The sequence below is a fragment of the Apium graveolens genome, chromosome 11, assembly GCF_009905375.1.
Source record: "Apium graveolens cultivar Ventura chromosome 11, ASM990537v1, whole genome shotgun sequence".
Taxonomy (NCBI): Eukaryota; Viridiplantae; Streptophyta; class Magnoliopsida; order Apiales; family Apiaceae; genus Apium; species Apium graveolens.
In genome coordinates this window covers 198955931-198978992 of record NC_133657.1, presented here as the reverse complement: position 1 = coordinate 198978992, position 23062 = coordinate 198955931, and the positions used below count along the sequence as shown (strand labels likewise).

The following is a 23062-nucleotide window of genomic DNA, read 5'->3' as shown; positions in this document are numbered from 1 at the left end:
AATAGTCAGAGGGCATGCACTGTGTAACTACATAATCTCAGTTCAGAAATATTGGAATTATGGTTTCGATTCGACAAGACGTGGCGGATAAAGCTGCATGTGTTTTCAGGTGAAGAGTGTTCATACTCACCAAAATTAAGAACCGGGAGAGTGGTCCAAACAAGCTTCCATCGTTTCGAGAGTACACTGGTTTGAACTGCAGCTTTTGCATCAAGAAATGAGAGTATAGCATGAATCACATCATCAGACAATTTGCTGATTTTGTCTTCATCTTCGAAAATTCTCAGTTTCTTCACTGGAGACCCCATGTGCAACAACCTGAACCTGAGTTTCTTCAACCTGAACCTGTGTCTATTCAAGTGTCTAGGGATTATGAAACCCTAACCCCCTTTGAAGAAATGGAATATTAAACGATAAGAACTGTGTCTATACAAATATCAATGTTTTTAAATGTCGATTGAATTCATCTTCAAAAAAATGTCCCGGCAGTACACCAGTTTACAATGTCACGTCTACTCGTATTCTCCATGTTTTTTTAAATGAATTTAGTGCATATGTTTGATTTTATCAAAAGACAGAACTGAATTATTTTTCTTGATTAACCTTATTGTATGTGGTTTGAATTATAAAGAGAACTCAATTGTTTGGAACATTTATCATATTAAAATAAAGTGAGTTCTAAAACATGTAACTGAGTTTCAGCTGCTAGAACAAACCATGAAATTCTATACTGCCTACTCCAGATTTTTGGGAACATTTCTTTTGCAGGGAGTGCTATACACTTCGGTGACATTTAAGCTACAAGGATGATGAGTTTCGACCTTCCAGGTTATAGTTTACATGATTCTTGTCAAATTGTTTAAACCTGTAGGGGAAATTGGCCGCCAAAATTTGCATCTAAATTAACAACCAAGCAATCATAACTTGGTTGGTCTAGCTAATGCAAAACATGAACCAGCATTTAACGGAATAAACAAGTCTAATACAAACATATCAGCCGGATCAATAGTTTCCGATCTGCCTGGTAAACCTGTTGCAAAGAAATTACTCTGGTAAATCAACATGATACAATGTAAGCTTATAACTAAGATAGGTCAAGGACTGGGTTATATTACTAACTTTTACCAGGCAAAAGATTTCTCCCAACATGCAGCTCTTTCGATAAGGGGTTTGTTGCCCAATGATTAACAGCGAAAGTGCTTGTTGGTTTAATCTCTACAATCTTGCCCTCAGCTGACAGAATAACCTGAAATTTAACAAGCAGCACACATTTGGTTCATCAAGGCTCGTACTATATAGTATAACTACGAACAGTATTAAGTATTAACAACCAAATACAAATGAAATAACATATCAGCATCCAAAACCAAATTAGTAAAGAAAGATGAACCTTATCTACATTCTGGAAGACCTCACGAACGACAAAACATATCAATATAAATCAGATAAACATGAAGGGGATTGCCTCTGAAGCTCAGCCCATCATGGGCGATGAAGCTCCACCTATTCACCTATATGCGCCTCAGGCCTAGGTGCGCATCTTAAAGCATTGGTCGCCAAAAGATATCTTCACAGATAAGAATTTGGCATAATTAACTCTATTTAAATAATATTAGTCTTATTTGATTGAGTAAGGAATATATATATAGGGTCTTCTCCAATGAAAACTCGGGTGAGTGACAAAAATAGCCCATTTTTAATAAGAGAATGACAAAAATAGCCGGTTTCAAAAAAATGGCCAACTTTAGCCGGCGGAATACGCATTTGTGAATAGAGTAATACATATTACGCATTTGTCATAAGAGTAATATGTATTATATATATATAATTTTACTGAATACGCAAATGGGGTCGGAGTATTATATTAGTTAAGCATTCTTTGAATACTGATAAGCATTTATTGACTGCGTGAGCTTATTATTAGAGCACTAGGCTGCACTAACCATCTGACATCACATGACATTACATGTGATAGTTTTCAGTTTTTCACCTTTCTTTTTCTTTTTTCCCAACAACATTACGCAATCGATAAAAGGGTATTCAAAAGGCCATAATTTGCCAACTTTTCTAATACGGTTAGTTTTGTTAAAAATTTCTGAAAACAGGTTATATATGTCATTTTTTCTGAAAACTCTTTTTTGATGAGATATGAGATCTAATCTCCACCATAAAAATTTAAATCTGCTTTTAATCTGGACCACTTATTTTAAATCTCATCATCCCCGACCATCACCTCCTCCATCATCTTCTTTCGAATTACCACCTACCACTACCTCCAACCACCGATAACCACCATTTCCGGACACCACCACCACCAGTGACCACCACCACCTCCGGCAACCACCAGAAAATCACCACCGTCAAACATAAAATCACCAACGTCAAATCAAAAAATCACCACCGAAAAACCAAAAATCACCACTGGAAAATGAAAATTCACCACCAGAATACAAAAAATCACCGTCATCAACCAAAAATCACCACTTCTAGCAACTATTTTTCCCACCAGATCCGACTACCAACTCATTTCATAAACTCCAACCACCAACAGCGTGACAGAAATCATCATATTTAAATCTAAATCACCAACTAATAAACTATAAACACCAAAATTCAACCACACCTCCGAAAATTTATCCGACGACCTAGACCAATCCCAACAATCACCATAATCTCTAATTAATACCTAATTAAAACTACAAAGGTGTTACACAACACAAAAACGAAATTTGTGATAAATCAAATATGTACACGTTGGTCGAATTTTTTACGATGAGGGTATAGAGGAGGCCATGTAAATATCCGTCATCACTGATTTTAAGACCGATGTGGTTGAGGATTGAGATTCCAGCATCGACGATGAATGTTCTGGTGGGAAAGAAAACAAGCGGTGCAGAGAGTTGATGAGTTGGAGATTAAAAGAGAGGTATGAGCTGTGTATTGTAAAAGATGTAGATAAGGTCAGGCGGCAATAGTGGATGGCGGAGGTGAAAAGAAATGGTGGAAGTTGGGGGAGGAGCGAAAGAGCGAGAGCGAGAAAGAGCGGGAGGGGAGGGAGGGAGGGCGGTCGGTGGAGAGAGAGTGTAGAAGGTGGATATATTACGTATGCATACAAGTGTGTGTGAATGATTGTGAGGCAGATGAGAGAAACGGGGGAGAACAGATTGGCAGGAAGAAGGGATAACAAATGTGTGGTTTAGATTATAAAACATTATTATAAAATCGATGGTTGAGATTAGATCTCAGTTCTCACATTTGTGGAGGTTCTGATTTGAGCAACTCTATATATATATATATATATACCATTCAGATATAGACTAAAATATTATTTTGCCAAATAAGCTTGCTTCTCTTATGTCACACTCCTAATATTCCGGAATATCATCTTCTTTTCCCCTATGTTACTCGGACTCGGCTAGAAGTGTTTGACATGGATACATGTCCAAGTATCGGACGCGGCAGCATTTTGCAAAATATGCAAGTTTTAGCTTAAATAAGTGTACAAGTCCAAGTGTCTATGTCCGAGTGTCGAGTGTCTGACACGGGTACTCGAAATTAAAATGAAGAGTCCGAGTAACATAGTTTTTCCCCACTAATTGGTATTAAACCCATTTTTCCCTCCTATTCTGGTCCTGAATATCTGCCCACCTCAGTAATTTTAAACTTTCCCCCAGATCCCGTTGCCCATCATGGTTCCTAAATAGTTGATCATGATAAGGAACAGGAATGAAAATAAAAGGATATTTTTATTTTCCTTCATTGATAGTTACTTAAATATGTAGTTGAAAAACTAGTGTTTTTACACATGTTTGAACTACTAGTTTATATAATAAGCCCAATCGTATCGGGCCGTAGTTCATTAGGAATTTTATCCTCTATAAATAATGATGTACTCCCACATATTATTTAGATTTGATTAAACATTTTTTTATCTGGGGATAATATTGATCGATTCTTGGATATCGTATAATCTCTGCTCTTGTTAATCACCGTCCTGCATCACATCATCATCCTCGGCACATAGCCTACAGTACACTAACTTTGCAGCTTGGTTGTCACTTTGACACACCTTATCAGAAGCTATGAAGCATGGGTGCTGGGATACGCGAATTCCGCAAAATAAAAAATATGGGAGTATATATATAAATATATTAATAACCTTTAAGCGAAACCCCTTTTTAAATGGTACTATTAATTTTGGTTTCACCAATTTTTGGAACCACCAACTTTCTATTTCACTTATTCTATATCATGTAATTCTACTTTTGTTTGTCTTTTAATTCTACTAAACTTTTGATTACATCATTTATTCCTGTTATACTTCTATATGTGTTATGCTTTGGTTTTGTTTTTGTTATCTTATACTTCTACATGTCTATGATACTTTTAAGTTTAGTTTCACTTTTGTTTCCTTATACTTCTACCTATTAAGTTTGGTTTTATTTTTATCCACCATTTTGGCTTTAAGCTTTGTATTCTTTATTCCCTTATGTATTGCTAATTCAATATATTATACGTGTTTGGTATCATCAACTTTTGATTTACCCTTTTTGAATTTCATTATAACTCTAAATGATAATTTTTATTCTTTTTTAACTTCTATATGACTTATCATATTATATGTATTATTTAACCCGTTTTTTAATTACAATTTTTATATTGATTTCAACTTAGTAATCATATTTCCCATATGACTCAATAGTATATTTTTATGAAATAATAAAATTTTTGAAATCATATAATAATTATCATCTTTTTATTATAATCATAACACGAATATAGTACTCAATAGTTTGGGTTGGATTTTCTAAGTAAAAATTAGAAATTTTGACATGACACTTATATTAATATGATTTTTAAAAATTATTTAAATAAATTAACTAGGCCCGTGCGAAGCACGGGTTATCAACTAGTATATATAATTAGCAAAACCAAGAAATAGCACTCAATTTCAACGAATTAGTCAAATACATAAGTTCGTTGTACTCAAGTCTTGACAAATAAAAGACATAATAATAATTCACACTAAACATCAGTCATCTCGATGATTTAAGATAAAGCGTGGCTTCCATCTTATGCTCATCAAGAGTAGCTATCTGAAGCTCTACGGTACCATCAAGTGGATCAAACTGATAACCTCCAACATCCCACAACCTTACCTCTCCAATCAAGTAACGGCCACTCTTTCTAGAAAGAAGAGGACCATTGGTGTGAACATAAACCAAATCCTCCACCAAGTTCCTTCTAACCGAGTGAATATAAAGGAATAAGTGCTCCAATTTCTTTCACAACGAGAAGGGCATGGTTGTCCTAATAGCTTCAAAGCTATTTTTTGAATATTTGAAGACGAGTCGCCATTAGGGCTGAGCAAAACCAAACCGAAAAACCGAACCGAACCGTGTTAATTCGGTTCGGTTCGGTCCTAATTTTTTCAGAAATTCGGTCTATTCGGTCAGGGCCGAATAGACCAAAATGAAATTCGGTTCGGTTCTTTTAACAAATATTTCGGTCTCGACCGAATAGACCAAATCATAAATACTATAATTTCGTATTATATATATTTTACATATATCTTAAAAATAATAATCAAAATTTTTAATTTGTAATTATATTTATGGAGTATTAGAACTCTACATATCACATTACTTTAATTATATTTTAAATTTTATGATTTTTGTGATTTAATTTTTAATGCAATTTTCTTTTTGAAAAAATTTTCGGTCTATTCGGTCCAAAAACGGACCGAACCGAATTATTTCGGTTTGGTCCATAATATAACTTCGGTCATGTTCAGTCCAAAAAAAATGACTATTCGGTTTTTCGGTCTATTCGGTTCGGTCCGGTTTTGGACCGAACTGACCGAATGCTTAGCCCTAGTTGCCATCGCCATGGACAAGCCACCACATCTTTGACTCCATCTTCTATTCAGTCTGCACTTCCAAAGGTATCCATCTATCCTAAAAACGAGTATGCTCCGTACTTACGGCTATTCTTGCCTTCGAATCCGGGAAACAACTATTTATACATTTGTTTCTTTCTAGTGATATCTCGATAAGGAGGTATACGATTATCAGCTGCACTATAACACCTATATATAACTATTCATTTTTTTTTCGCTAGCCATTTCATATGTGTTGTCGTGTTGATGTGGTGAGGATTTTTGCAAAATGAAAAGGTAGGCCCCCGATTAAAATGTCCTTGCTATCTCACCGTCCAATTGTGATCTCAACTCAAAATTTTATGCTCTTTGGATAGGATTGTTTATGTCCGTTGCCTTTTTATCCTAGTAACTGCATCTAATAAACTCCTCTGTAAGTACTAAAAGATTGAGTTACACTTAAAATAATTCTACTACCTCCTTCCAAAGTGAAACTCAATCTTTTAGTGTCGAAGAGGAGCTCAAAAGATGCAAACGAAAGGATCAAAAAGGAAGGCAACATACACAAACAATGTTATCCAAAAACATATAAATTGGAGTTGAGATCACAACTGGATGGCGAGATCGCAAGAGCATTTTATTCGGGAGCTTACCTTTTCATATTGCAAGGAGACTACATCAAGTCATATTGCAATCAGAAACGCACTTACTCAATTTGCTCAGCAATCTGGAGAATCTTTATGTGAGGCTTGGGATCGCTACAAAGAAATGCTTAGAAAGTGTCCTACCGATGGGATGTCTGACTGGATGATCATTAACTGTTTCTATAATGGATTTGGTGCTACTTCTAGACTCATGCTTGATGCAGCATCAGGTGAAGCCTTGTGGGCAAAAAGCTACGATAAAGCGTATGAATTGATTGAATTGATGGCTGCTAATGAATACCAGAATCCTTATCAGGGACTAACTCAAGGCAAGGTAGCAGAAATTCTGGAGGTAGATGCAACTACTGCTATAGCTGCTCAGCTTAAGGCTTTGACGATGAAGGTGGATTCTTTGGCTAATTATGGAGTTAATTAGATCACTAGTGTTTGTGAGGTTTATTGTCATGCATAACTTAGTGTAGTTAATAATCATATTCCTCCTCATTAAGAAATCACAAGAAAGAAACAAGTGCATCAAAAGATATTTTCCAGATCCGGAGGCAAGAACGATTGTAAATATTGAGCACGCTTGTTTTTCAGGACAGATGGATACCTATGGAAGTGCTGACTTTATAGAAGATTGAGCCACTATCGAGCCAAAAATGTAGTGGCTTGTTCATGGAGCCAAAAATGTAGTGGCTTGTTCATGGAGCCTCGACTATTATGACAACCATGCTCTTCTTTTTGTGAAAGAAATTGGAGTACTTATTCCTTTATTCATTATGTTTAAAGGAATAAGATACTACCAACTCTAACCAGAGGGCATGGTTTATATTCACACCAATCTTCGTCTCCTTTTTAGAAAGAGTGACCATTATTGATAGACAAAGTTGTGGGATGTTGGAGGTGATTACTCTGATCCATTTGATGGTGCCAAAAAGCTTTAGATAGCTACTTCTTCTCATGATGGGCCCGAGATGGAAGCCATGATTTATCTAGATGATTGATGTTCATTGTGAACTATTATTATATCTTTTATTTTCAAGACTTAAATTTGGAGAACTTTTGTATTTGACTATTTTGTTTAATTTGAGTGTCGTTTCTTGGTTTTGCTAATTAATTATATATATAATATATTTGTCAAATTCCCCTGCTCCCAAATTCCCATATTTTTAATTTTTATTTTGCCAAATTCGCATGTCCTCGCACCCTTACCCTTGCTTCATAGAGTGCAAGTGTTTCACATTTAAAGTGAAGGTGAAAATTTATTTTCGGTATTTAAGTATCTCAATCTACACTTCAGTTACCAAAACACCTAGTGACTAGCATAATATACATGACTAAATGACTTCTACAATTATGCCTTAGTCAAATAAACATATAAATAAGCTTGAGATATTATTAGACTCCAAAATAGTCATGAGACTTCATATTGTAACCGCAATTTTATTAACACGTCCAGTGCATCATAACTTATATCCTATTTAGTAAATACCCTCACTCGCATTGTGTAAAAGAAAGAGAATACAGGTTGCCAGTATTTAAATCCACCATGTACAAGTTCCAGACAGAGATCCTTTTTATTAAATAATTAATTAATTATAGCAAATGAAAGATGACTTTTACCTTAATACTATCTTCATTAAAAAACACTTCCTGTAGATCACGTTTTATTGCTAAATAAACAAAAAGAGTTCAGTAGGCTAAAATCTGGCATGTACCTGATAACTTGCCATCTCGTGTATCAAAGTTTTCATTTCATTTTCAATGTTCTCTGATGAGGCAGGAACAGATGTATTGTCTACACCTAGACAATCGGCTTCAACCATACTCCTACAATATTCTGGAAGTTCGCCAATCCATGCAGCGCCACCACTTTGTCTCATGATATCCCCAGGCCAGCCATAAGTCTCTTTGACTGTTGCTACAATTGAAGTGGCAAGATTTTCTGGCTATGATATTAGAAAACATATAATCACTTACCAAAGGAAGAGAAAACATTCAAGCTGATAAAACACATATCTAAGCATGAAAGACCAAGTACGATTCAAAATGTGTGAAATTAAACTGCCTAGACACTGACACAAATTAGTGTAACAGTATCAACAATAATACTAAATTCATATATATGCAACCAAATATCAAAATATACCTTTGCAGAATCCACAGACTGTTGATGAATAGATTCAGTATCGGATGCTTTAGGTAGTTTATAGTCTTTAAGGTACATTCTGCCATTGCGCAGATGAGGCAAACGAAGTTGTCCAGTAGTGCTGATAGTAACTAGACTGAGTGCACTCACCATGACAACTGTTGACAGGATTTTAAGAAAAGATATTTGTCCCTGTACCACAAAATATACAGGATGTGAGGACAGAACTTGAGTACTTGACAAACCAATACTTTCTCTTTGTAGAACACTTGACGGAAATACAGTTTAATACCTTATTGCTGGACATATCCGTAGCTTTATTGAAGGCACCACATGTTAGCTCTTTATTTGGAAGAGTGTATGAATCTTCATAGTACATGTCCAGGATGTTGGCCAAACCAACCTGTTTAAGAAGCAAATAGGACTAATGAGGAATGAGGGAAAACAATAATTTATGATTAAAATCCAGATAGAGCTGCAGAAAAGATTGTGCTATTCAAACAAAATATTAAATCCCTTGTCCGTTCATCATTCCCTCTATACTTAGTGGGTGTTTGGCCAAGCTTTAAGTTGACTTAATTTAGCTAAAATGCTGGTTTTGACTTGAGTGTTGTATTTGGCAACACTCTCAAAAACCGCGTTTTCACTGCTTATATGACATAAGAAGAAAGTGATGAAGGGCTAACATTCTAGTTCTGTGTTCCAACTTATTTTTTTACAATCATGTGACTTTATAATTTAACCACTAAAACTAACTGAACTACTAATATTAATCTTCCATTGTTCACCATAAAGGTGAAAAGAGTTATTAAATTCCGTTCATTTAATAATTTTTTTAAAAAAAACTTTTATCTTATAATTTATCGAACGTATTACCAATGTATACACAAAATTATTTAAACAAAAAAATAACATATAATTAATAATTTTTACGTAAAACATGATGTGAATATTGCTCATATTACGTAAAATTTGTATTTTTTATTTATGTCTTTTATCTTTACCTTTAGTAAATTGTATTTCAATACTCCTATTTTTAAATTTGGTCTTTTTATTTTTTTATTAATATTTTAAAATTATATATTAAATTTTGATTATTTTTTAAAAAAAATTATTACTTATAAGTTATAATTTACCAAATGCATCCCCAACTTATACGTAAATTTATCCAAACACCTAAATAATTTATAAGTTACAACATTCATATAACTTTTATGGCACTTTTCAACTTTAATCATAGGTTACATATTTTAAGAAACCCCAAACGGGCAGTAGATAATAAAAAGCATTCTTAGACAACCAATTTTGAAAAAATATATATTTACAAGTCTACAACTTAATGGCAATATTTATTAACACTACAATGCGACTCCAACAGAACATCAAACAGAGACAAAAAAAATACTACACTGACACCAAGTAAATTATAAAGTTTACTGCTAAGTTTCCAAAAGAACTTCAAAGACAAAGTAACTACTTTTTACCATTTGGGAGTGGGTCAACAGAACTTCCCACCAATTATCTGAAGTATTCTTCCACCCTTCCAACTTTACATTCTTAACTTTATTGTGGTCAATTTGCAGCTTATAGGCAGGTACATACTCGCTCACCCAAGTACTAAATTCAGGGCCCCCAATCTTGGTCAATTCAGAAAATGCTGATAATGTCCACCAATTATAATTTGGATTCATACCCATAAGCTTGTGGTTTGTCTTTTCAAAGTTGAATTTTTCTAACAAACTTTGGGCATTTCTTACAAGCTCGTCTTCTACCAACACATGAATGATGACAGACATATCTTTCGATGATATCCTTTCAGGCTTCCTGAAGAAATTGAAGAAACTAGCGGAAGCCTCTTCCTAAGGATTTATCACGGAAATGTCTTTCAGTGCTCTTAAGAGCAGCTAGGCAAACAACTTCTGCAAGGACGGAAACAGGTAATTCATCTGATGAGCTTAGCGTGAAAGATGCAGGGACCTGCCGATAGGAAAGGAATAAGAGAACTCAATCCATCAGTACTACATGGCACCTGCAGGACAGACATATTTATAATGGTATTACAAATGAGAGCACTTGTTGGTAGATGATTACAAACAAGAAAAGAGAGTATACCTGACCTCTCTCAGTTTCATGAGATCTTCCATATTTCTTCGCGTTCCAGGTCTCAATATTATCATTTCCCAATTCCAAAGTTGTTCCAGAACAACTTGCCTAAAAGTCATGGCAAGCATATTTTGAGATGAAGTACTTGACAAGATTTCATCACTTAACATACTTTTAAGCTTTTTGGCTTTCTCCTTGACTTTGCTAGCAGGCAAAAACTGTGATAAAAGGCTATATCAGCATAACAATAGTCATATCAGGTACAACAAAAGAGAAATTATTATTACATGCCAACAAAGTGTTGGTGCAGTGGTTGAGGTCATGTCCCCCTTGCGGGAGGTCACATGTTCGACTCCTGGTGTATGCGTGTGTGATTAATTATTAAAAAAAAAGAACTTATTATTACATAGAAAGAACTCTTGTTAGAAACTACATCATACTAAAGCATTTAACATCTCCTATGAAAATCTATAAAGCTTCTTTACCTTGTTCCAAAAAAAACCAATTCAAGAAATATAGCCACCTACATTTGTGTAAAAAGTGCTACAGGCCTACAGCTTACAAGTCCTATTTCCGGGTGCATACTAATTCAGATGGTTGTTGATGGAATCAAGTGTAGTTCTCATAAAGCTTACAATACTAATACATCACACGTCAAAGGATGAGCCTGATTTGCAAAGCTCGAACAATTTAGAATGTAGCATTAATCATTATTTACCGTAGCTTATCAACACAAGTATTATCGGAATGCATTTTCTTCTAGAGGAAATAAAACATTCGCAAGAGTTAGTATACGCACAGTTATACATTTTCGGATTACAACAGCAAGTATATGCACATTTCAATACAAGCTTATCAAGTACCTACTTGCTAGTGCTAACTTATCGAGATTACTAATTAAATTTACGAGCACAAACTTATTGCGATTATTAACTTATCGAGAACAACCTAATCGAGATAATTAATTTATCGAGTACAAACTTACTAGTGCTAACTTATCGAGATCATGTATATACTTTACGAGTACAAATTTATCGAGATTATTAATTTATCAAGTACAAACTAATCGAAATTATTAATTTATCAAGTAATAACTTACTAGCGCTAACTTATACGAGTACAAACTTATCGAGATTATTAACTTATCGAGAACAACCTAATCGAGATTATTAATTTATCGAGCACATACTAATCGAAATTCAACACTAAACAACAAATAATCCAAACGACTAACCAGTCGAGTCGAAACAGTACTCTTATCATCACCACTACCAGGAAACACGGTCTCAACAACCATCCCCAGGCGATCCACTAACAACATGCTCCTCCGCAGCTTCACCGCCATCAGCCGCAGCAGCAACAAGCGCCTGATCAAAATCAACCGATCCAACCAGAGTAAACCGAGTCAACTCGTTCTCGTACGTTCGCACAGCCGGAAGCGCGGTGTTATCGGAGCCGTCGAAACTGGCGAGGATTTCGAGAACGGCGTCGTTTTGTGCGTTGGGAGTTCTGAGAGAGTGGCAGTGGCGGGGAATTTTGAGGAAAGTGAGGGGTAGTTTGGGAAATGGAAATGAGAAAAGAGGAGGAGTTAGGGTTTGTTTGGAAGAGGGTAGAGAGAGAAAGAGAGGAGTGTGGAGGAGAGAGAGTGAGCGTAGTGAAGCCATTTTTGTTGGTGATTGGGTTTCAAGCTCGCTGGGTTTAAATTAGTATATAATTCTAATTCTAATTTTAAAATATATTAAAAATATATTGGGTTTTTGAACATTTTTCAGTATTATGATTTTTATTTTTAAGCAGGTATACATTTTAAAATAAGTTGTATTAGGTAAACGGATAACAATTTATTTTATTATTCATGATCATCTATATTCTTGTAATAAAAAAGTATCAAAATTTATTACGAAAAGAAAAATGGTATTATTACTAAAAATGTTGAACATACTATATTTTAATGTTGAAAATGTAATTAATATATTCAAGGAATTGAGTGATTTGGTGTATGATATAAAATATAATAGTTTTTTTATTCCTTTTTACTATCAAGTTGAGCAATATTATTGTTATTATGTAAAGAATTAGCTTTTGTAGTGTGTTTAAGAATGTGTTTGAAATTAAGAAGGAAAAATGACAAAAATAGTTGATTTGTCGGTTGGGTATCTCAATTTGTATAAGTTACCACTGACAGGACAGTTGGGTATTTCATATATATGATACTCAACTAACAATTAGGTATCTCATATTACAATTGGGTATCTCATCGGTTAAAATTGCCCAACTTTTTAAAAATTGGTCATTTTTATTAATTTTATATAAAAATATGTTAAATTTGTCGTCACCCGATTAAGAATGTATTCAGTGTTAATAAGATCTCAAAACAGCACAAAATTTTATTCTCTGAACTTTGCAGATTTTTAGATGTTTAAATATAGAATATAGCATGTCATTTCTAAAAAAAATAGCAGATTTTTTCCAAGAGAAAAACAGGGATCCATGTACTTTCTCTTTTTGCATTCCATGTACCGAAGGAATTAGCAGAACCAACAACAAATGATCCCCAAACTAACTAAAAAAGGGTTAAAAATCTAGTTTAATCCAGGCTTAAATGATCAAATCATGAAGACTTTGCAGGTTTGGCATCTTTATTTTGACTGTTGGACTTCAAAGTACCAGCAAGAAGTGCTTCTCTGCGGAACTGCTCAAGCCCTTCAACTTTAGCTCGAAGAAGCTCCACTTCTTTTGCTAACTCAATATCGTGCTGCCTCAGTTGCTAAAGACCACAATGTGCGAGGCTTCAGCAATAAATAAACACAAGGAATATGCCAAATGTATTGTGTACGCGAGAAGACTATCATGTCCAGTGTTCAAAACTATGCCAAAGAAAAGTTACCTCTATTTCTTGCTTACGGGCTTCCTCCTTTTTTGCTTCGGACCTAGCATTCCTTTGGACTTCAAAGACGATAGCAGCTCCTGCAACCTAAGTAAATATAACAAGATGATGTTAATCGCTTGATAGAGTTTGTCTGTGTAGCCTTCCTATTGAACTGATTTTTGATCACAGCGACCGAATAAGTTAACCAGCAAACTGGAGGTGTTGATTCTCATGGTAACTAAGGAATTTATTACTGTAATGTAGCGAGAAACAGTGCAGCTAAAGGCAAATTCAGTCATACAAAAATAGCTTTAGGAAGCCTTGCCCCCAAATTGCTTGAATTTTGTCGTGATGCCATTATAGTTTATAATACCTTGTTAACTTGGTAATCCTTAAAGGTATCCCATTCCAAAATAACATTGTAAATAATTAATATGACCATTGCTGCAGAAGTATATGATGGTTACCGTATATTTTTGTTTCAGATTAATAAGTGTAGGTAAAAAGGTAGGCATATTGATGTTTACCGAGAAGAGGAAGGCCTCCCCAATAAGGTCAGCAGCAGCTTGAACAGCTCTCTCTTCATTTAGAGGTCGAATTTCAACATTAGTTGCACGACCATAGATTCTTCTTTGCATTTTTGTAGTAAGCCGATGATTTGCCTGGTCCACCAAACATTAGTACTGATTTTCTGAAATTTACAAGTTAAAAACTAAACAAATTTGCAAAAGAGAAGAAAGACAACATTCTTGTCGTCTTTTTCTTTTAAAAACAACAAGAACAATTTATTGTCAAAGTCTCTAAGATTTACGTTAAATCAATAATTTGCGATAAGTAACATTTATTCAGTATGCTGAAAGTGGTAAGCGGTTAAAGGAAAATCAGTCATAAACAATATTTCAACGAAATAAATAACCACTACTACATCAGTCATAAAATGCAAGATCATGTATCATAAAAAGGTGCAAACCTTTAACAGCTTAAGTATATATGACGCAGCTAAGCATTCATGAACCCTAAGGGCCAGAAATACAGCCAAGACAATATATAAACACCATAAGCTACTCAAACTTACCATAAGATACAATTCATTTTTTTTGCTAGTTCATAAGATAAAATTCACACAGGAGGCTGACAAAGGAAGAACTGACTTGCCCTTTTAGTCACAATACATTGTAAGATTTAAACGTTTTTGCTTGCTACAACACCTATCATAAACGAACTAGCACTGTCTCCCAACTCCTCCATTGCTCCTTTAAACTCTAACTCCTTTCCAAATATATAGAAAGGCTCAAATTCATCCTGCAACCACCTAGTGAACAATCTTAGGTTATCATCCTTAGTTTTTTGATATCTTCAGAGATCAGAAACTCAGATAGTAAAAGGTAAAAATGCTGATTCGCAATCCTTGTTTAAAACAAAGCAGTTATGGGCCTAACAGCATACCAGATGTCATAAGAGATTCTGATGGCATAATAGTCCTAAAGTTCTTTGTTCATGATTTAAAAGGCTGCCACGATTTTCTTTAGAATAAAGCAGTAATTGCACACCGTCTGCCACAAGGGATTCTGAGGCAAAATAGTTGAAAAGTGTTTGTTCATGACTTAAAAGGACACTTTACACGAGACCCGCATGGGATGCCCTTGTATTGTAATACCATGGTCACAACCTCATAAGTATACAGTTTCATACTAAGATCAACTTGAAACTATGGCATGTCAATGAGGTATTTGCACAAGCATCTTTCGCATGAGTGGCCTGAGCTTTACACTATGTTTGCTAAGACAATTGAATAACTAAACTTTGAGAATTTAGCAATATCAGCCACTAAAGCATCAAGATCCATCACCGAATCAAACAATTTCACAACGTTAGTATCTTTAGGTAATGGGACTCTAATGAATATCCAACTCAAACTCCCTTTCCTTTGACAACCTAAATTTTTATTTATCTCACACCTATCCTAAACTTCCAGACTGTGTTTCTGGAGCCCGTTTCAAGTTTCAGTAACCAATTTGATGCTTCATCCCAAATTTATATTACACCCTCAAACTTTCCATTAGTAAAGCACCATAACAATTCTGTTTTAGCATTTTGTCCCCAAACTCCTTGCCCCAAGATTACCCAACTAGATAAATTTTTCCTCCCTCATCATTCTCATATACAAAAAATCGTCTCAACTCTCAAATCCATAAATCATCATAAATCAGGTAAACTTCAAGTTTAACCTCTTCTTCCTCAACCCTCTTAAAATGTCGATTTGAGCCTTTTGAACTTGAACTGCTATATTTAATCGGTACATTTGACCAGTTGCAATCAAAATAGCTAGATGATCATAATTTATTCGTTCAAAAATTGCACTCGATGTACTTGACTATTCTTACCCATCAATGCAAACAAGATTTACTAATTTTTAAATGATAACAAATAACAGTACACAACAATATCAATACTAAATAGACTACTACAATGCCACAGTAGAGAACTTTTGACCTAATTAACACAAACAGTCGTGCGCGTGCACATAGGCATTGACGGAACCAAAGGGGTTAACCTAGGCCACAGAACACTTGTCCTTAAAAAAACAAAATCAATCCCCTGCTGGCCTTAAAAAAATCAGCACAATTTTTTAAGTCCCGATTAACCTTCAAAAATTAACTATCAATTCTTTATAACCCCGGTATTTCGAAATCCTAGTTACACTTAATTAATATTAACTATCATTTCATTTTACCCTGGTCTTTCGGAATCCCGGGCACCGAACATTAAATATTAACTATCATTTTTTACTCCGGTCTTTTATAATCCTTGTTCCGTTACTAAATACGAGAAAAATCGAAACACTTGAAATCAAAAAATGAATCGAAAGTACCTGAGCGAAATTAATAATATGTTGACGAAACTTAGGATGATGACCAGCAGCAACTTTGAGTCTACTAGCAATAGGTTTGCTAAGTGTTCTCAAAGCAAGTGATCCTAGTTTAAACAAAGGGAGAACCATTGCTCTCCTTGCGTTATTTGTTATTGTATCCACTTTGTTTTACGTACAATATTATAGTTTGATTATTATTTTTATCTACCAAGTGTTCGATGATTTGTCGCTAACAAAATGTAGTAATAATCGTTTTTGTTAATGCGATAACGATGTATAGATGGGAGGGTTTCTTGACAAGAAAGGCAAGGAGTATGAGTAGGTAAGGGAGTTGAGGTTTATGATCATTCCAAAAACCCAAAAAGCCATATTTTTAATAAATTTTAAATTTATATTTGATTTTTACCGGGATAATTTGCACGCAATAAAAGAGTATTCAGCAAACTCTAATTAAAATCAAATAAAGTGATTGTTGAAAATGTAACATTAAATAGTGTTTTCGGTCTCAAAATAATACACAAATAAAGCTTAAAAAAAAGAAACCAACACTAACTCTGATTGATGTAGCGTGTGCTATACAAGTTTAAAAAATATAATAAATATAATGGGTCTTAACGCCACTTCGTGTAGGAAAAAATGACAAAAATAGCTGATTTTTGAAATTTTTTAACAAAAATAGTCATTCTGAAAAAAGTGGCCAATTTTGACTAATTGAATACTCCACTGTCAGTTGGGTATCCCAATTTGTATAAGATACTCCACTGGTAGTTGGGTATTTCATATATGGGATACTCCACTACCAGTTGGGTATCTTATATAAAGTGGATACTCCCCTGACAGTTGGGTATATCCCATCGGCTAAAATTGGCCAACTTTTCGGAAATTGGTTATTTTTGTCAATTTTGTGTAAAAATAAGCTAAATTTGTCATTCACCCTTCGTGTAGTGTTTTGTTCTATTTTTAAAACATTACACAATATCCCGTTGTAAAACCACATTTTGAAACATAATTTCTAGAAGTGACATTTTGAACATTTTTTATTGAAATAGCGATATTCTGGTACATTTCTCCTATAATACTGGGCTTAAATGCTTAACCTTAACCGGACCTCTAGCTAGTTTTTTGAGATTACCATCAAGCATAAGCTGCTAATATAATTTGTCATTCTAGGATCTCTTACTATTTTAATATGAAGATCTAAATTAATTTTTATGCTAAGATTGCTTCAAAAGAGTTTCATAATTTAGTTCTTATTAATGGCCATGCATCGAATAAAAATCACCAAAGCATATAATTCACATACCGGCCAAACTGTTTCACCCTGTGACTTATCAAATTTCAAATCCATGGCGCCACTATATGGCCACAAACAAAAACAATCCAAAATTTAACGGTGACGAAAACAAACTGTATTAATCTTGTTACACTTTAGTTCACGATGATTATGCTATTTTCCTACTTGCACCAGCCGCAGAGGCTACTTTACCTTGTCGACAGACATTTTCAGCCTCGGAGATTGCTGAGCTTCAAGAGACATCTAATCGCAACATTGAATGTAAATTTCTAGGCTCCTTGGATAGATACATAGGATGAACCATTTAAGTTCTCTGTTTAGGCCTCCAGATCTGTTGTGCTTGATTCTGATTTGGCTGCACTGTGTTTGCGTTGTTGGAACGTTGCTGTGCTTGATTCTGATTTGGCTGCCCTGTTTTTGCATTGTTGGAACGTTCTGTGTTTGCTTTGTTGGAATGTTGTTGTTCTTGATTCTGATTTGGCTGCCCTGTGTTCGCATTGTTGGAACATTGTGATGCTTGATTCTGATTTGGCTGCCCTGTTTTTGCATTGTTGGACCGTCCATTTTTCCTTGTATTGCCAGTCTGATGTGATGGTGATGGTACTGCTTTGTTTACCTGAGGACCACTCCGGTTGTAGTTTCTAGGCTTATTACGGTTTCTGACTGATGAACTTATCACATGTTGCAATAACTCCTCTCTAACAAGATTGGCAAAAAGAGTAGCCTGGTTATGATCATTTGATTGAAGTTTATTGCGGGTTGCTCGAAATGCACGTGCCATTTTTGTTAGATGTCTGCTGGTAACAGTCCTTGCAGTATTACCAGGCTGCTCAAAAGGATCCTCAACCTAAGAATAAATTTATAAAAATACCGGAAAAAGTTAAATCTGGAGGCCGAAATGTATCAGTTAAGGCTTTAAGCAGTTCATTATAGGATTTCATCTGTGGGAAACATGCCAGCAGGATATCTGCTAGTGTGTGTGTGTGTGTGTGTGTGTGTGAAAGAGAGAGAGAGAGAGAGAGAGAGAGAGAGAGAGAGAGAGAGAGAGAGAGAGACATAGAGTGCAAACGTCCTGGGCAGCCATGCCATGTTCCTTTCAATATCTTCCCACTTTCCAGTATAAGGGTTAATGCCTTGTTTTGAGGCCCTCGCATCGATGTTAGAGAACTGCAAAGATTATCAATATAAAAAAATCATTTTGTTACACCAAAATTAATTCCTGGCACTTTCACTGTACACATACATACTATGAAGTGCAAAGTATTTGTGCTTTTTAGCGGGTCATGGTTGCAATTACGGTATTCTTGTTACCCGCATCAGTTAATCGTACAGACATCTGAAGAATAAACTTGAATGCAGGCTGAAATAAAGAGTTCAATGGAAAAAATGTACCTTTGCAAAGAAAGAAATGAGCAGAGCAGATAAGGAACTTCCGTTACGCCTCCTAGATCTTTGAAACCTGTGTATGTTCACAGCACATGTTTCTTCAATTTGTTTCTCAGCATCAGTTCTCACACCTGAGTGCAACAATTAAGTATTATTTAGTGCAACTTATTAAAGATTTTGAACTGCTAAAATTTAAAAGAGGTTCTGTGTTTTAATGAAAACTAAATTGCAATGTACTCTTATCAGAGCAAATGAAGTTCAAGCAATAATGTTAATTAGGACCTACTCCCTCCGTCCCTCCCAATTGTTATCGTTTCTGAAAGAGTGTTCGGCACGCATTTTAAGATGCGGCATGCATTTTAAGATGAAGAGAAAGTATAGTTCTTTAACTTTTTTTAAAAATTTTATTTTTCTGAATAAAAGTTTAAACATTCTATTTTTATTCAGAAAAAAAAAATTTAAAAAAAGTTATAGAACTATACTTTCTATTCATCTTAAAATGCGTGCCGGACACTCTCCCAGAAACGATAACAATTGGGAGGGACGGAGGGAGTATTTAACTGTAATATAGTCATAAACCCCACGCACAGATTAATATCCTGTAATCTTCAATAGATGCAAGAAGTTTACATCACCGCCATACCATCTTCTTGATCTGTATATGGTTAATCAAACCCTCGTCATACGATGACTAAATCTTCTTAACTTCTGTAGGAAATGAGAATTCCAACATTAGCCATTTTTACTCGTCAACCCTTATTTGTAAATTGGTTTAGCTGCCAAATTACATTTGAAGGACTTCAACAACAGAAATCCCCAAAATTTTAATCAATTGGCTACCATATTGCTATGTTACTCGGACTCGGCTAGAAGTGTCCGACATGGACACGTGTCCAAGTATCGGACTCGGCAACATTATGAAAAATATATATGTTTTTGGCCTAAATTAAGTGTCCGAGTCTGAGTGTCCATGTCCAAGTGTCGAGTGTCCGACACGGGTACTCGAAGGTAAAATGAAGAGTCCGAGTAACATAGCCATATTGTGTATAATAAAAACCTAAAAGGTGGAACTACAGTTTGAACCTTAAAACCTAAAGTTCTCATATTTGAATTTCGATTCAACACTAATTATTGATTGCACTGTAAACAAATGTAACGCCATTCCACTTGTTGCCTTTCAATTTATACTTGATTATGTGTGCCATATATATGAGATTTCTAAACTCTGAAGCTAGAAGCAAATGTATTAATTTTTAAAAACATATCCCAGCCATTTTGAGAGGAATAATAAAGTTTATCTAGACTTGAAATTTTTAATATATATATATATATAATTATAATTATAACAAAGTGGTACCTGAAAGGTCATGTGCCAAATCTCCTGGATACAGATTTTTAGTAGGAGGAAGGATTGCAGGTACACATGTCTGCACAATATATATGAGAATTAGCCTCGATGGTAGTACTTCTGGTTTCCATTTTGAATTAAAATTAGAAATTACATATTTGACCAATAGTAAAACAAATTTATTAATGTCAAAAGGTTACAAAACATACAAATTCAGAAATATAGTACATTCATCCTAGACCAAAGCTCTAATACCATGTTGAGTTGAGTAACCAGTTGCTCTTAAACTGTAAGGTGTTAGAGGAAGACCCCAATTGGATCTTATATTATATTCTAACAGCAAGAATATGCTATCTAGGTAGTTCTTTTCCATTCTCCATGAATGTAATTGGTTTCAAGTTGCAATATCTTTTAATACTACAAAAATGTGTTCCTTCTAATCTTTGAAGAGCTTCAGATGACTTAAACAGTGATATAACTATTCACTTAATTAGGAATCAGTTATATTGTGAAAAACAAATATGAAAGACATGTCAAGGGACTGATATAACCTGAAAATGAAAGAGAACCAGTAAGGTGAGACAGTATGAATTTAAAGTTCCAGAGTCCGATTCATTTATCTCATGTGCTTTGGCCCATTCCTTGACCTGCACATAAATAAAACACATGTCAAAATGGTGTATATGATTCCCGAGACAGGCATCTCAAATTTGCTTTGGGGAAATACCAGCAAAACCACATCACGAAAGCGTTCATCAATCTCAGTTATCCAGAACAGCAACTTGGACTTCATTTGTCCATTCAGATTATTAATGCATATATCACAAGAGATGCGTTGAAGGTTGTGCTCCAACCTCAAGAAGGGTACTTTGGCATTACTTATTAATCTGAGCTTTCGCCATGTACCTGCAAACGACCCTTGTTAAAACCTAAAAAACACGGTACACTTCTAAGAGTCACTCATTTCAAAGTTCCCTTCATTACATTATATATTAATCGACATGCCAGTTGAGCATATAAACCAATATATCTCCATAAAATATGTGTACACAAGTAACAGACTAACATGTGCCATTTACCTTTTGGATCTAACGGTTTGACAAACCTCGAGTTTTGACAACCAGCAGGCTGCAAAGAGGGTGGCAATGAGAGTGGGGGGAGGGGTGAGAGAGGGGGAGTGAAAGGGGGAAAGGGAGGGGGAGAGGGAGAGAGAGAGAGAGAGAGAGAGAGAGATCATATGTACTTATTTTTAACATCTCCAACTTTTCAGAGAATGAATCGTCGAATAATGCTTTTAAGAGTTTCCAAGTCAAAATGAAACATCAAGCTCATTAACAATATATGACAACAATTTAGTGAACTCACCTACATGTTAAGCAGATTTCTAATAAGGAAGTAGATGCAACATGAGAAACATTACTGAATCATGATAGGAAAACTAAATATATTTATCTGCCTATCCATGTTTGAAGTGCCTATATACACACCAACACTGGAAGGTATGATCAGGTAGCTGACACCGGCAAACTTTGCAAGTATTTGTTGGAACTATTGTTTATGTATCTGCTAATCCATGTTTAAAGTGCCTCTATATACACACCAACACAAAAAGTGATGATTGGCTTTAATTCATATTGTAAGATGTCACAAAAGGCACCAATAATTTCACTGTAAGTGTACAGTGTCCGGTGTCCAGAGCTTGAAAAATATTACCTTTACTTCTAAGGGCATTTAGTACTTCTGTAAGAAAATCTTCCTTTTGTTTTCTCCAAGTATTCGAAATATGTGATCTTGTTAAAATTTCGACAGATAAATCTAAATCCCCACATCGGGTGAATAGATTAGAGACAAAGGAGCCAATCGGTTCCATCGTTGCACCTGTGCACAACAGTTCAGCTGTAAGTTCTTCGGCATAATGCCATTTTAAATTGAAAAAAGAAAAGAATAACCATATTCCGTCCTATAATGTAACAGATAAATATTTAACATACATAAATATTAACCATCATAAAATATCGATCTTAACACTTGACCCAATTTGGCATGCCTCTAATTATTCTATCTATGTTTGTGATGGCATGCCACCATTAAACAAACCTGTGGCAATAGGTAATTTCTGATGTAAGAGACCACAAAGGTAAAGTGTGAGCAAAATAGAATTTATTAAAGAACTTCAGTCCTCACCAATCTCATTTCATGTCTTAATCCAAAGATTAGCTTTGTTTCTGCTGGAATCAAGGATGTACATAATATGCTAGGGAGCTACTACTTGTTATAAAGCATTAATAATACCTCTAAGACTTTCCAGAGTCTGAACGGCATCTCCAACTTCTTGAATGATTTGAAATCTAACTGCCCAGTCATCGTTATTAGGTTTGATCAGAGAAAGAACATCCTGCAGAGTTTGCTCCACTCGATTGTACGAATTCATTTGCAAATACTGAAAGAATATTTATACCATCAGACAACACTAAAGATATCTGAAAGTCAGAAATGAACATTCTCTGCATTTATCA

General features: G+C 34.9%; 3 protein-coding genes and 1 non-coding gene across 6 annotated transcripts in view; all 4 read right to left on the bottom strand.

Annotated features, from left to right (window-relative positions):
* Window positions 1–703: 703 nt before the first annotated feature.
* LOC141698499 (uncharacterized) lies at window positions 704–12474 on the bottom strand. Its single transcript, XM_074503204.1, is given in 10 exon segments — window positions 704–1030; window positions 1126–1246; window positions 8244–8474; window positions 8675–8866; window positions 8967–9077; window positions 10159–10527; window positions 10529–10651; window positions 10792–10995; window positions 12012–12077; window positions 12079–12474. Coding segments are annotated over 10 exon segments (1893 nt in total). The 5' UTR covers window positions 12442–12474; the 3' UTR covers window positions 704–917.
* Window positions 6569–6675, bottom strand: LOC141699128 (small nucleolar RNA R71). The gene has a single exon (XR_012565613.1). It is a non-coding gene; the product is annotated as a small nucleolar RNA R71 (small nucleolar RNA).
* Window positions 12475–13201: 727 nt separating the features above from the next.
* LOC141698217 (uncharacterized) lies at window positions 13202–16822 on the bottom strand. Its single transcript, XM_074502878.1, has 4 exons — window positions 16519–16822; window positions 14174–14308; window positions 13665–13751; window positions 13202–13544 (listed from the first exon to the last, which is right to left on the bottom strand). The coding sequence occupies exons 1-4, from the start codon at window positions 16645–16647 to the stop codon at window positions 13389–13391; spliced, it is 507 nt and encodes a 168-aa protein (XP_074358979.1). The 5' UTR covers window positions 16648–16822; the 3' UTR covers window positions 13202–13388.
* Window positions 16823–17774: 952 nt separating this feature from the next.
* Window positions 17775–23062, bottom strand: part of LOC141697230 (protein HESO1-like) — a 9870-nt gene continuing 4582 nt past the window's right edge. For all 3 annotated transcript variants that reach the window (XM_074501508.1, XM_074501509.1, XM_074501507.1), the window contains 8 exons: window positions 22839–22986; window positions 22260–22424; window positions 21274–21452; window positions 21098–21193; window positions 20556–20625; window positions 19205–19329; window positions 18869–18979; window positions 17775–18659 (listed from right to left, as the gene is read on the bottom strand). In XM_074501508.1, coding sequence (XP_074357609.1) covers window positions 18117–18659; window positions 18869–18979; window positions 19205–19329; window positions 20556–20625; window positions 21098–21193; window positions 21274–21452; window positions 22260–22424; window positions 22839–22977 — 1428 coding nt within the window. In that variant the 5' untranslated portion in view covers window positions 22978–22986 and the 3' untranslated portion in view covers window positions 17775–18116. The remainder of the gene's footprint in view (window positions 18660–18868; window positions 18980–19204; window positions 19330–20555; window positions 20626–21097; window positions 21194–21273; window positions 21453–22259; window positions 22425–22838; window positions 22987–23062) is intronic.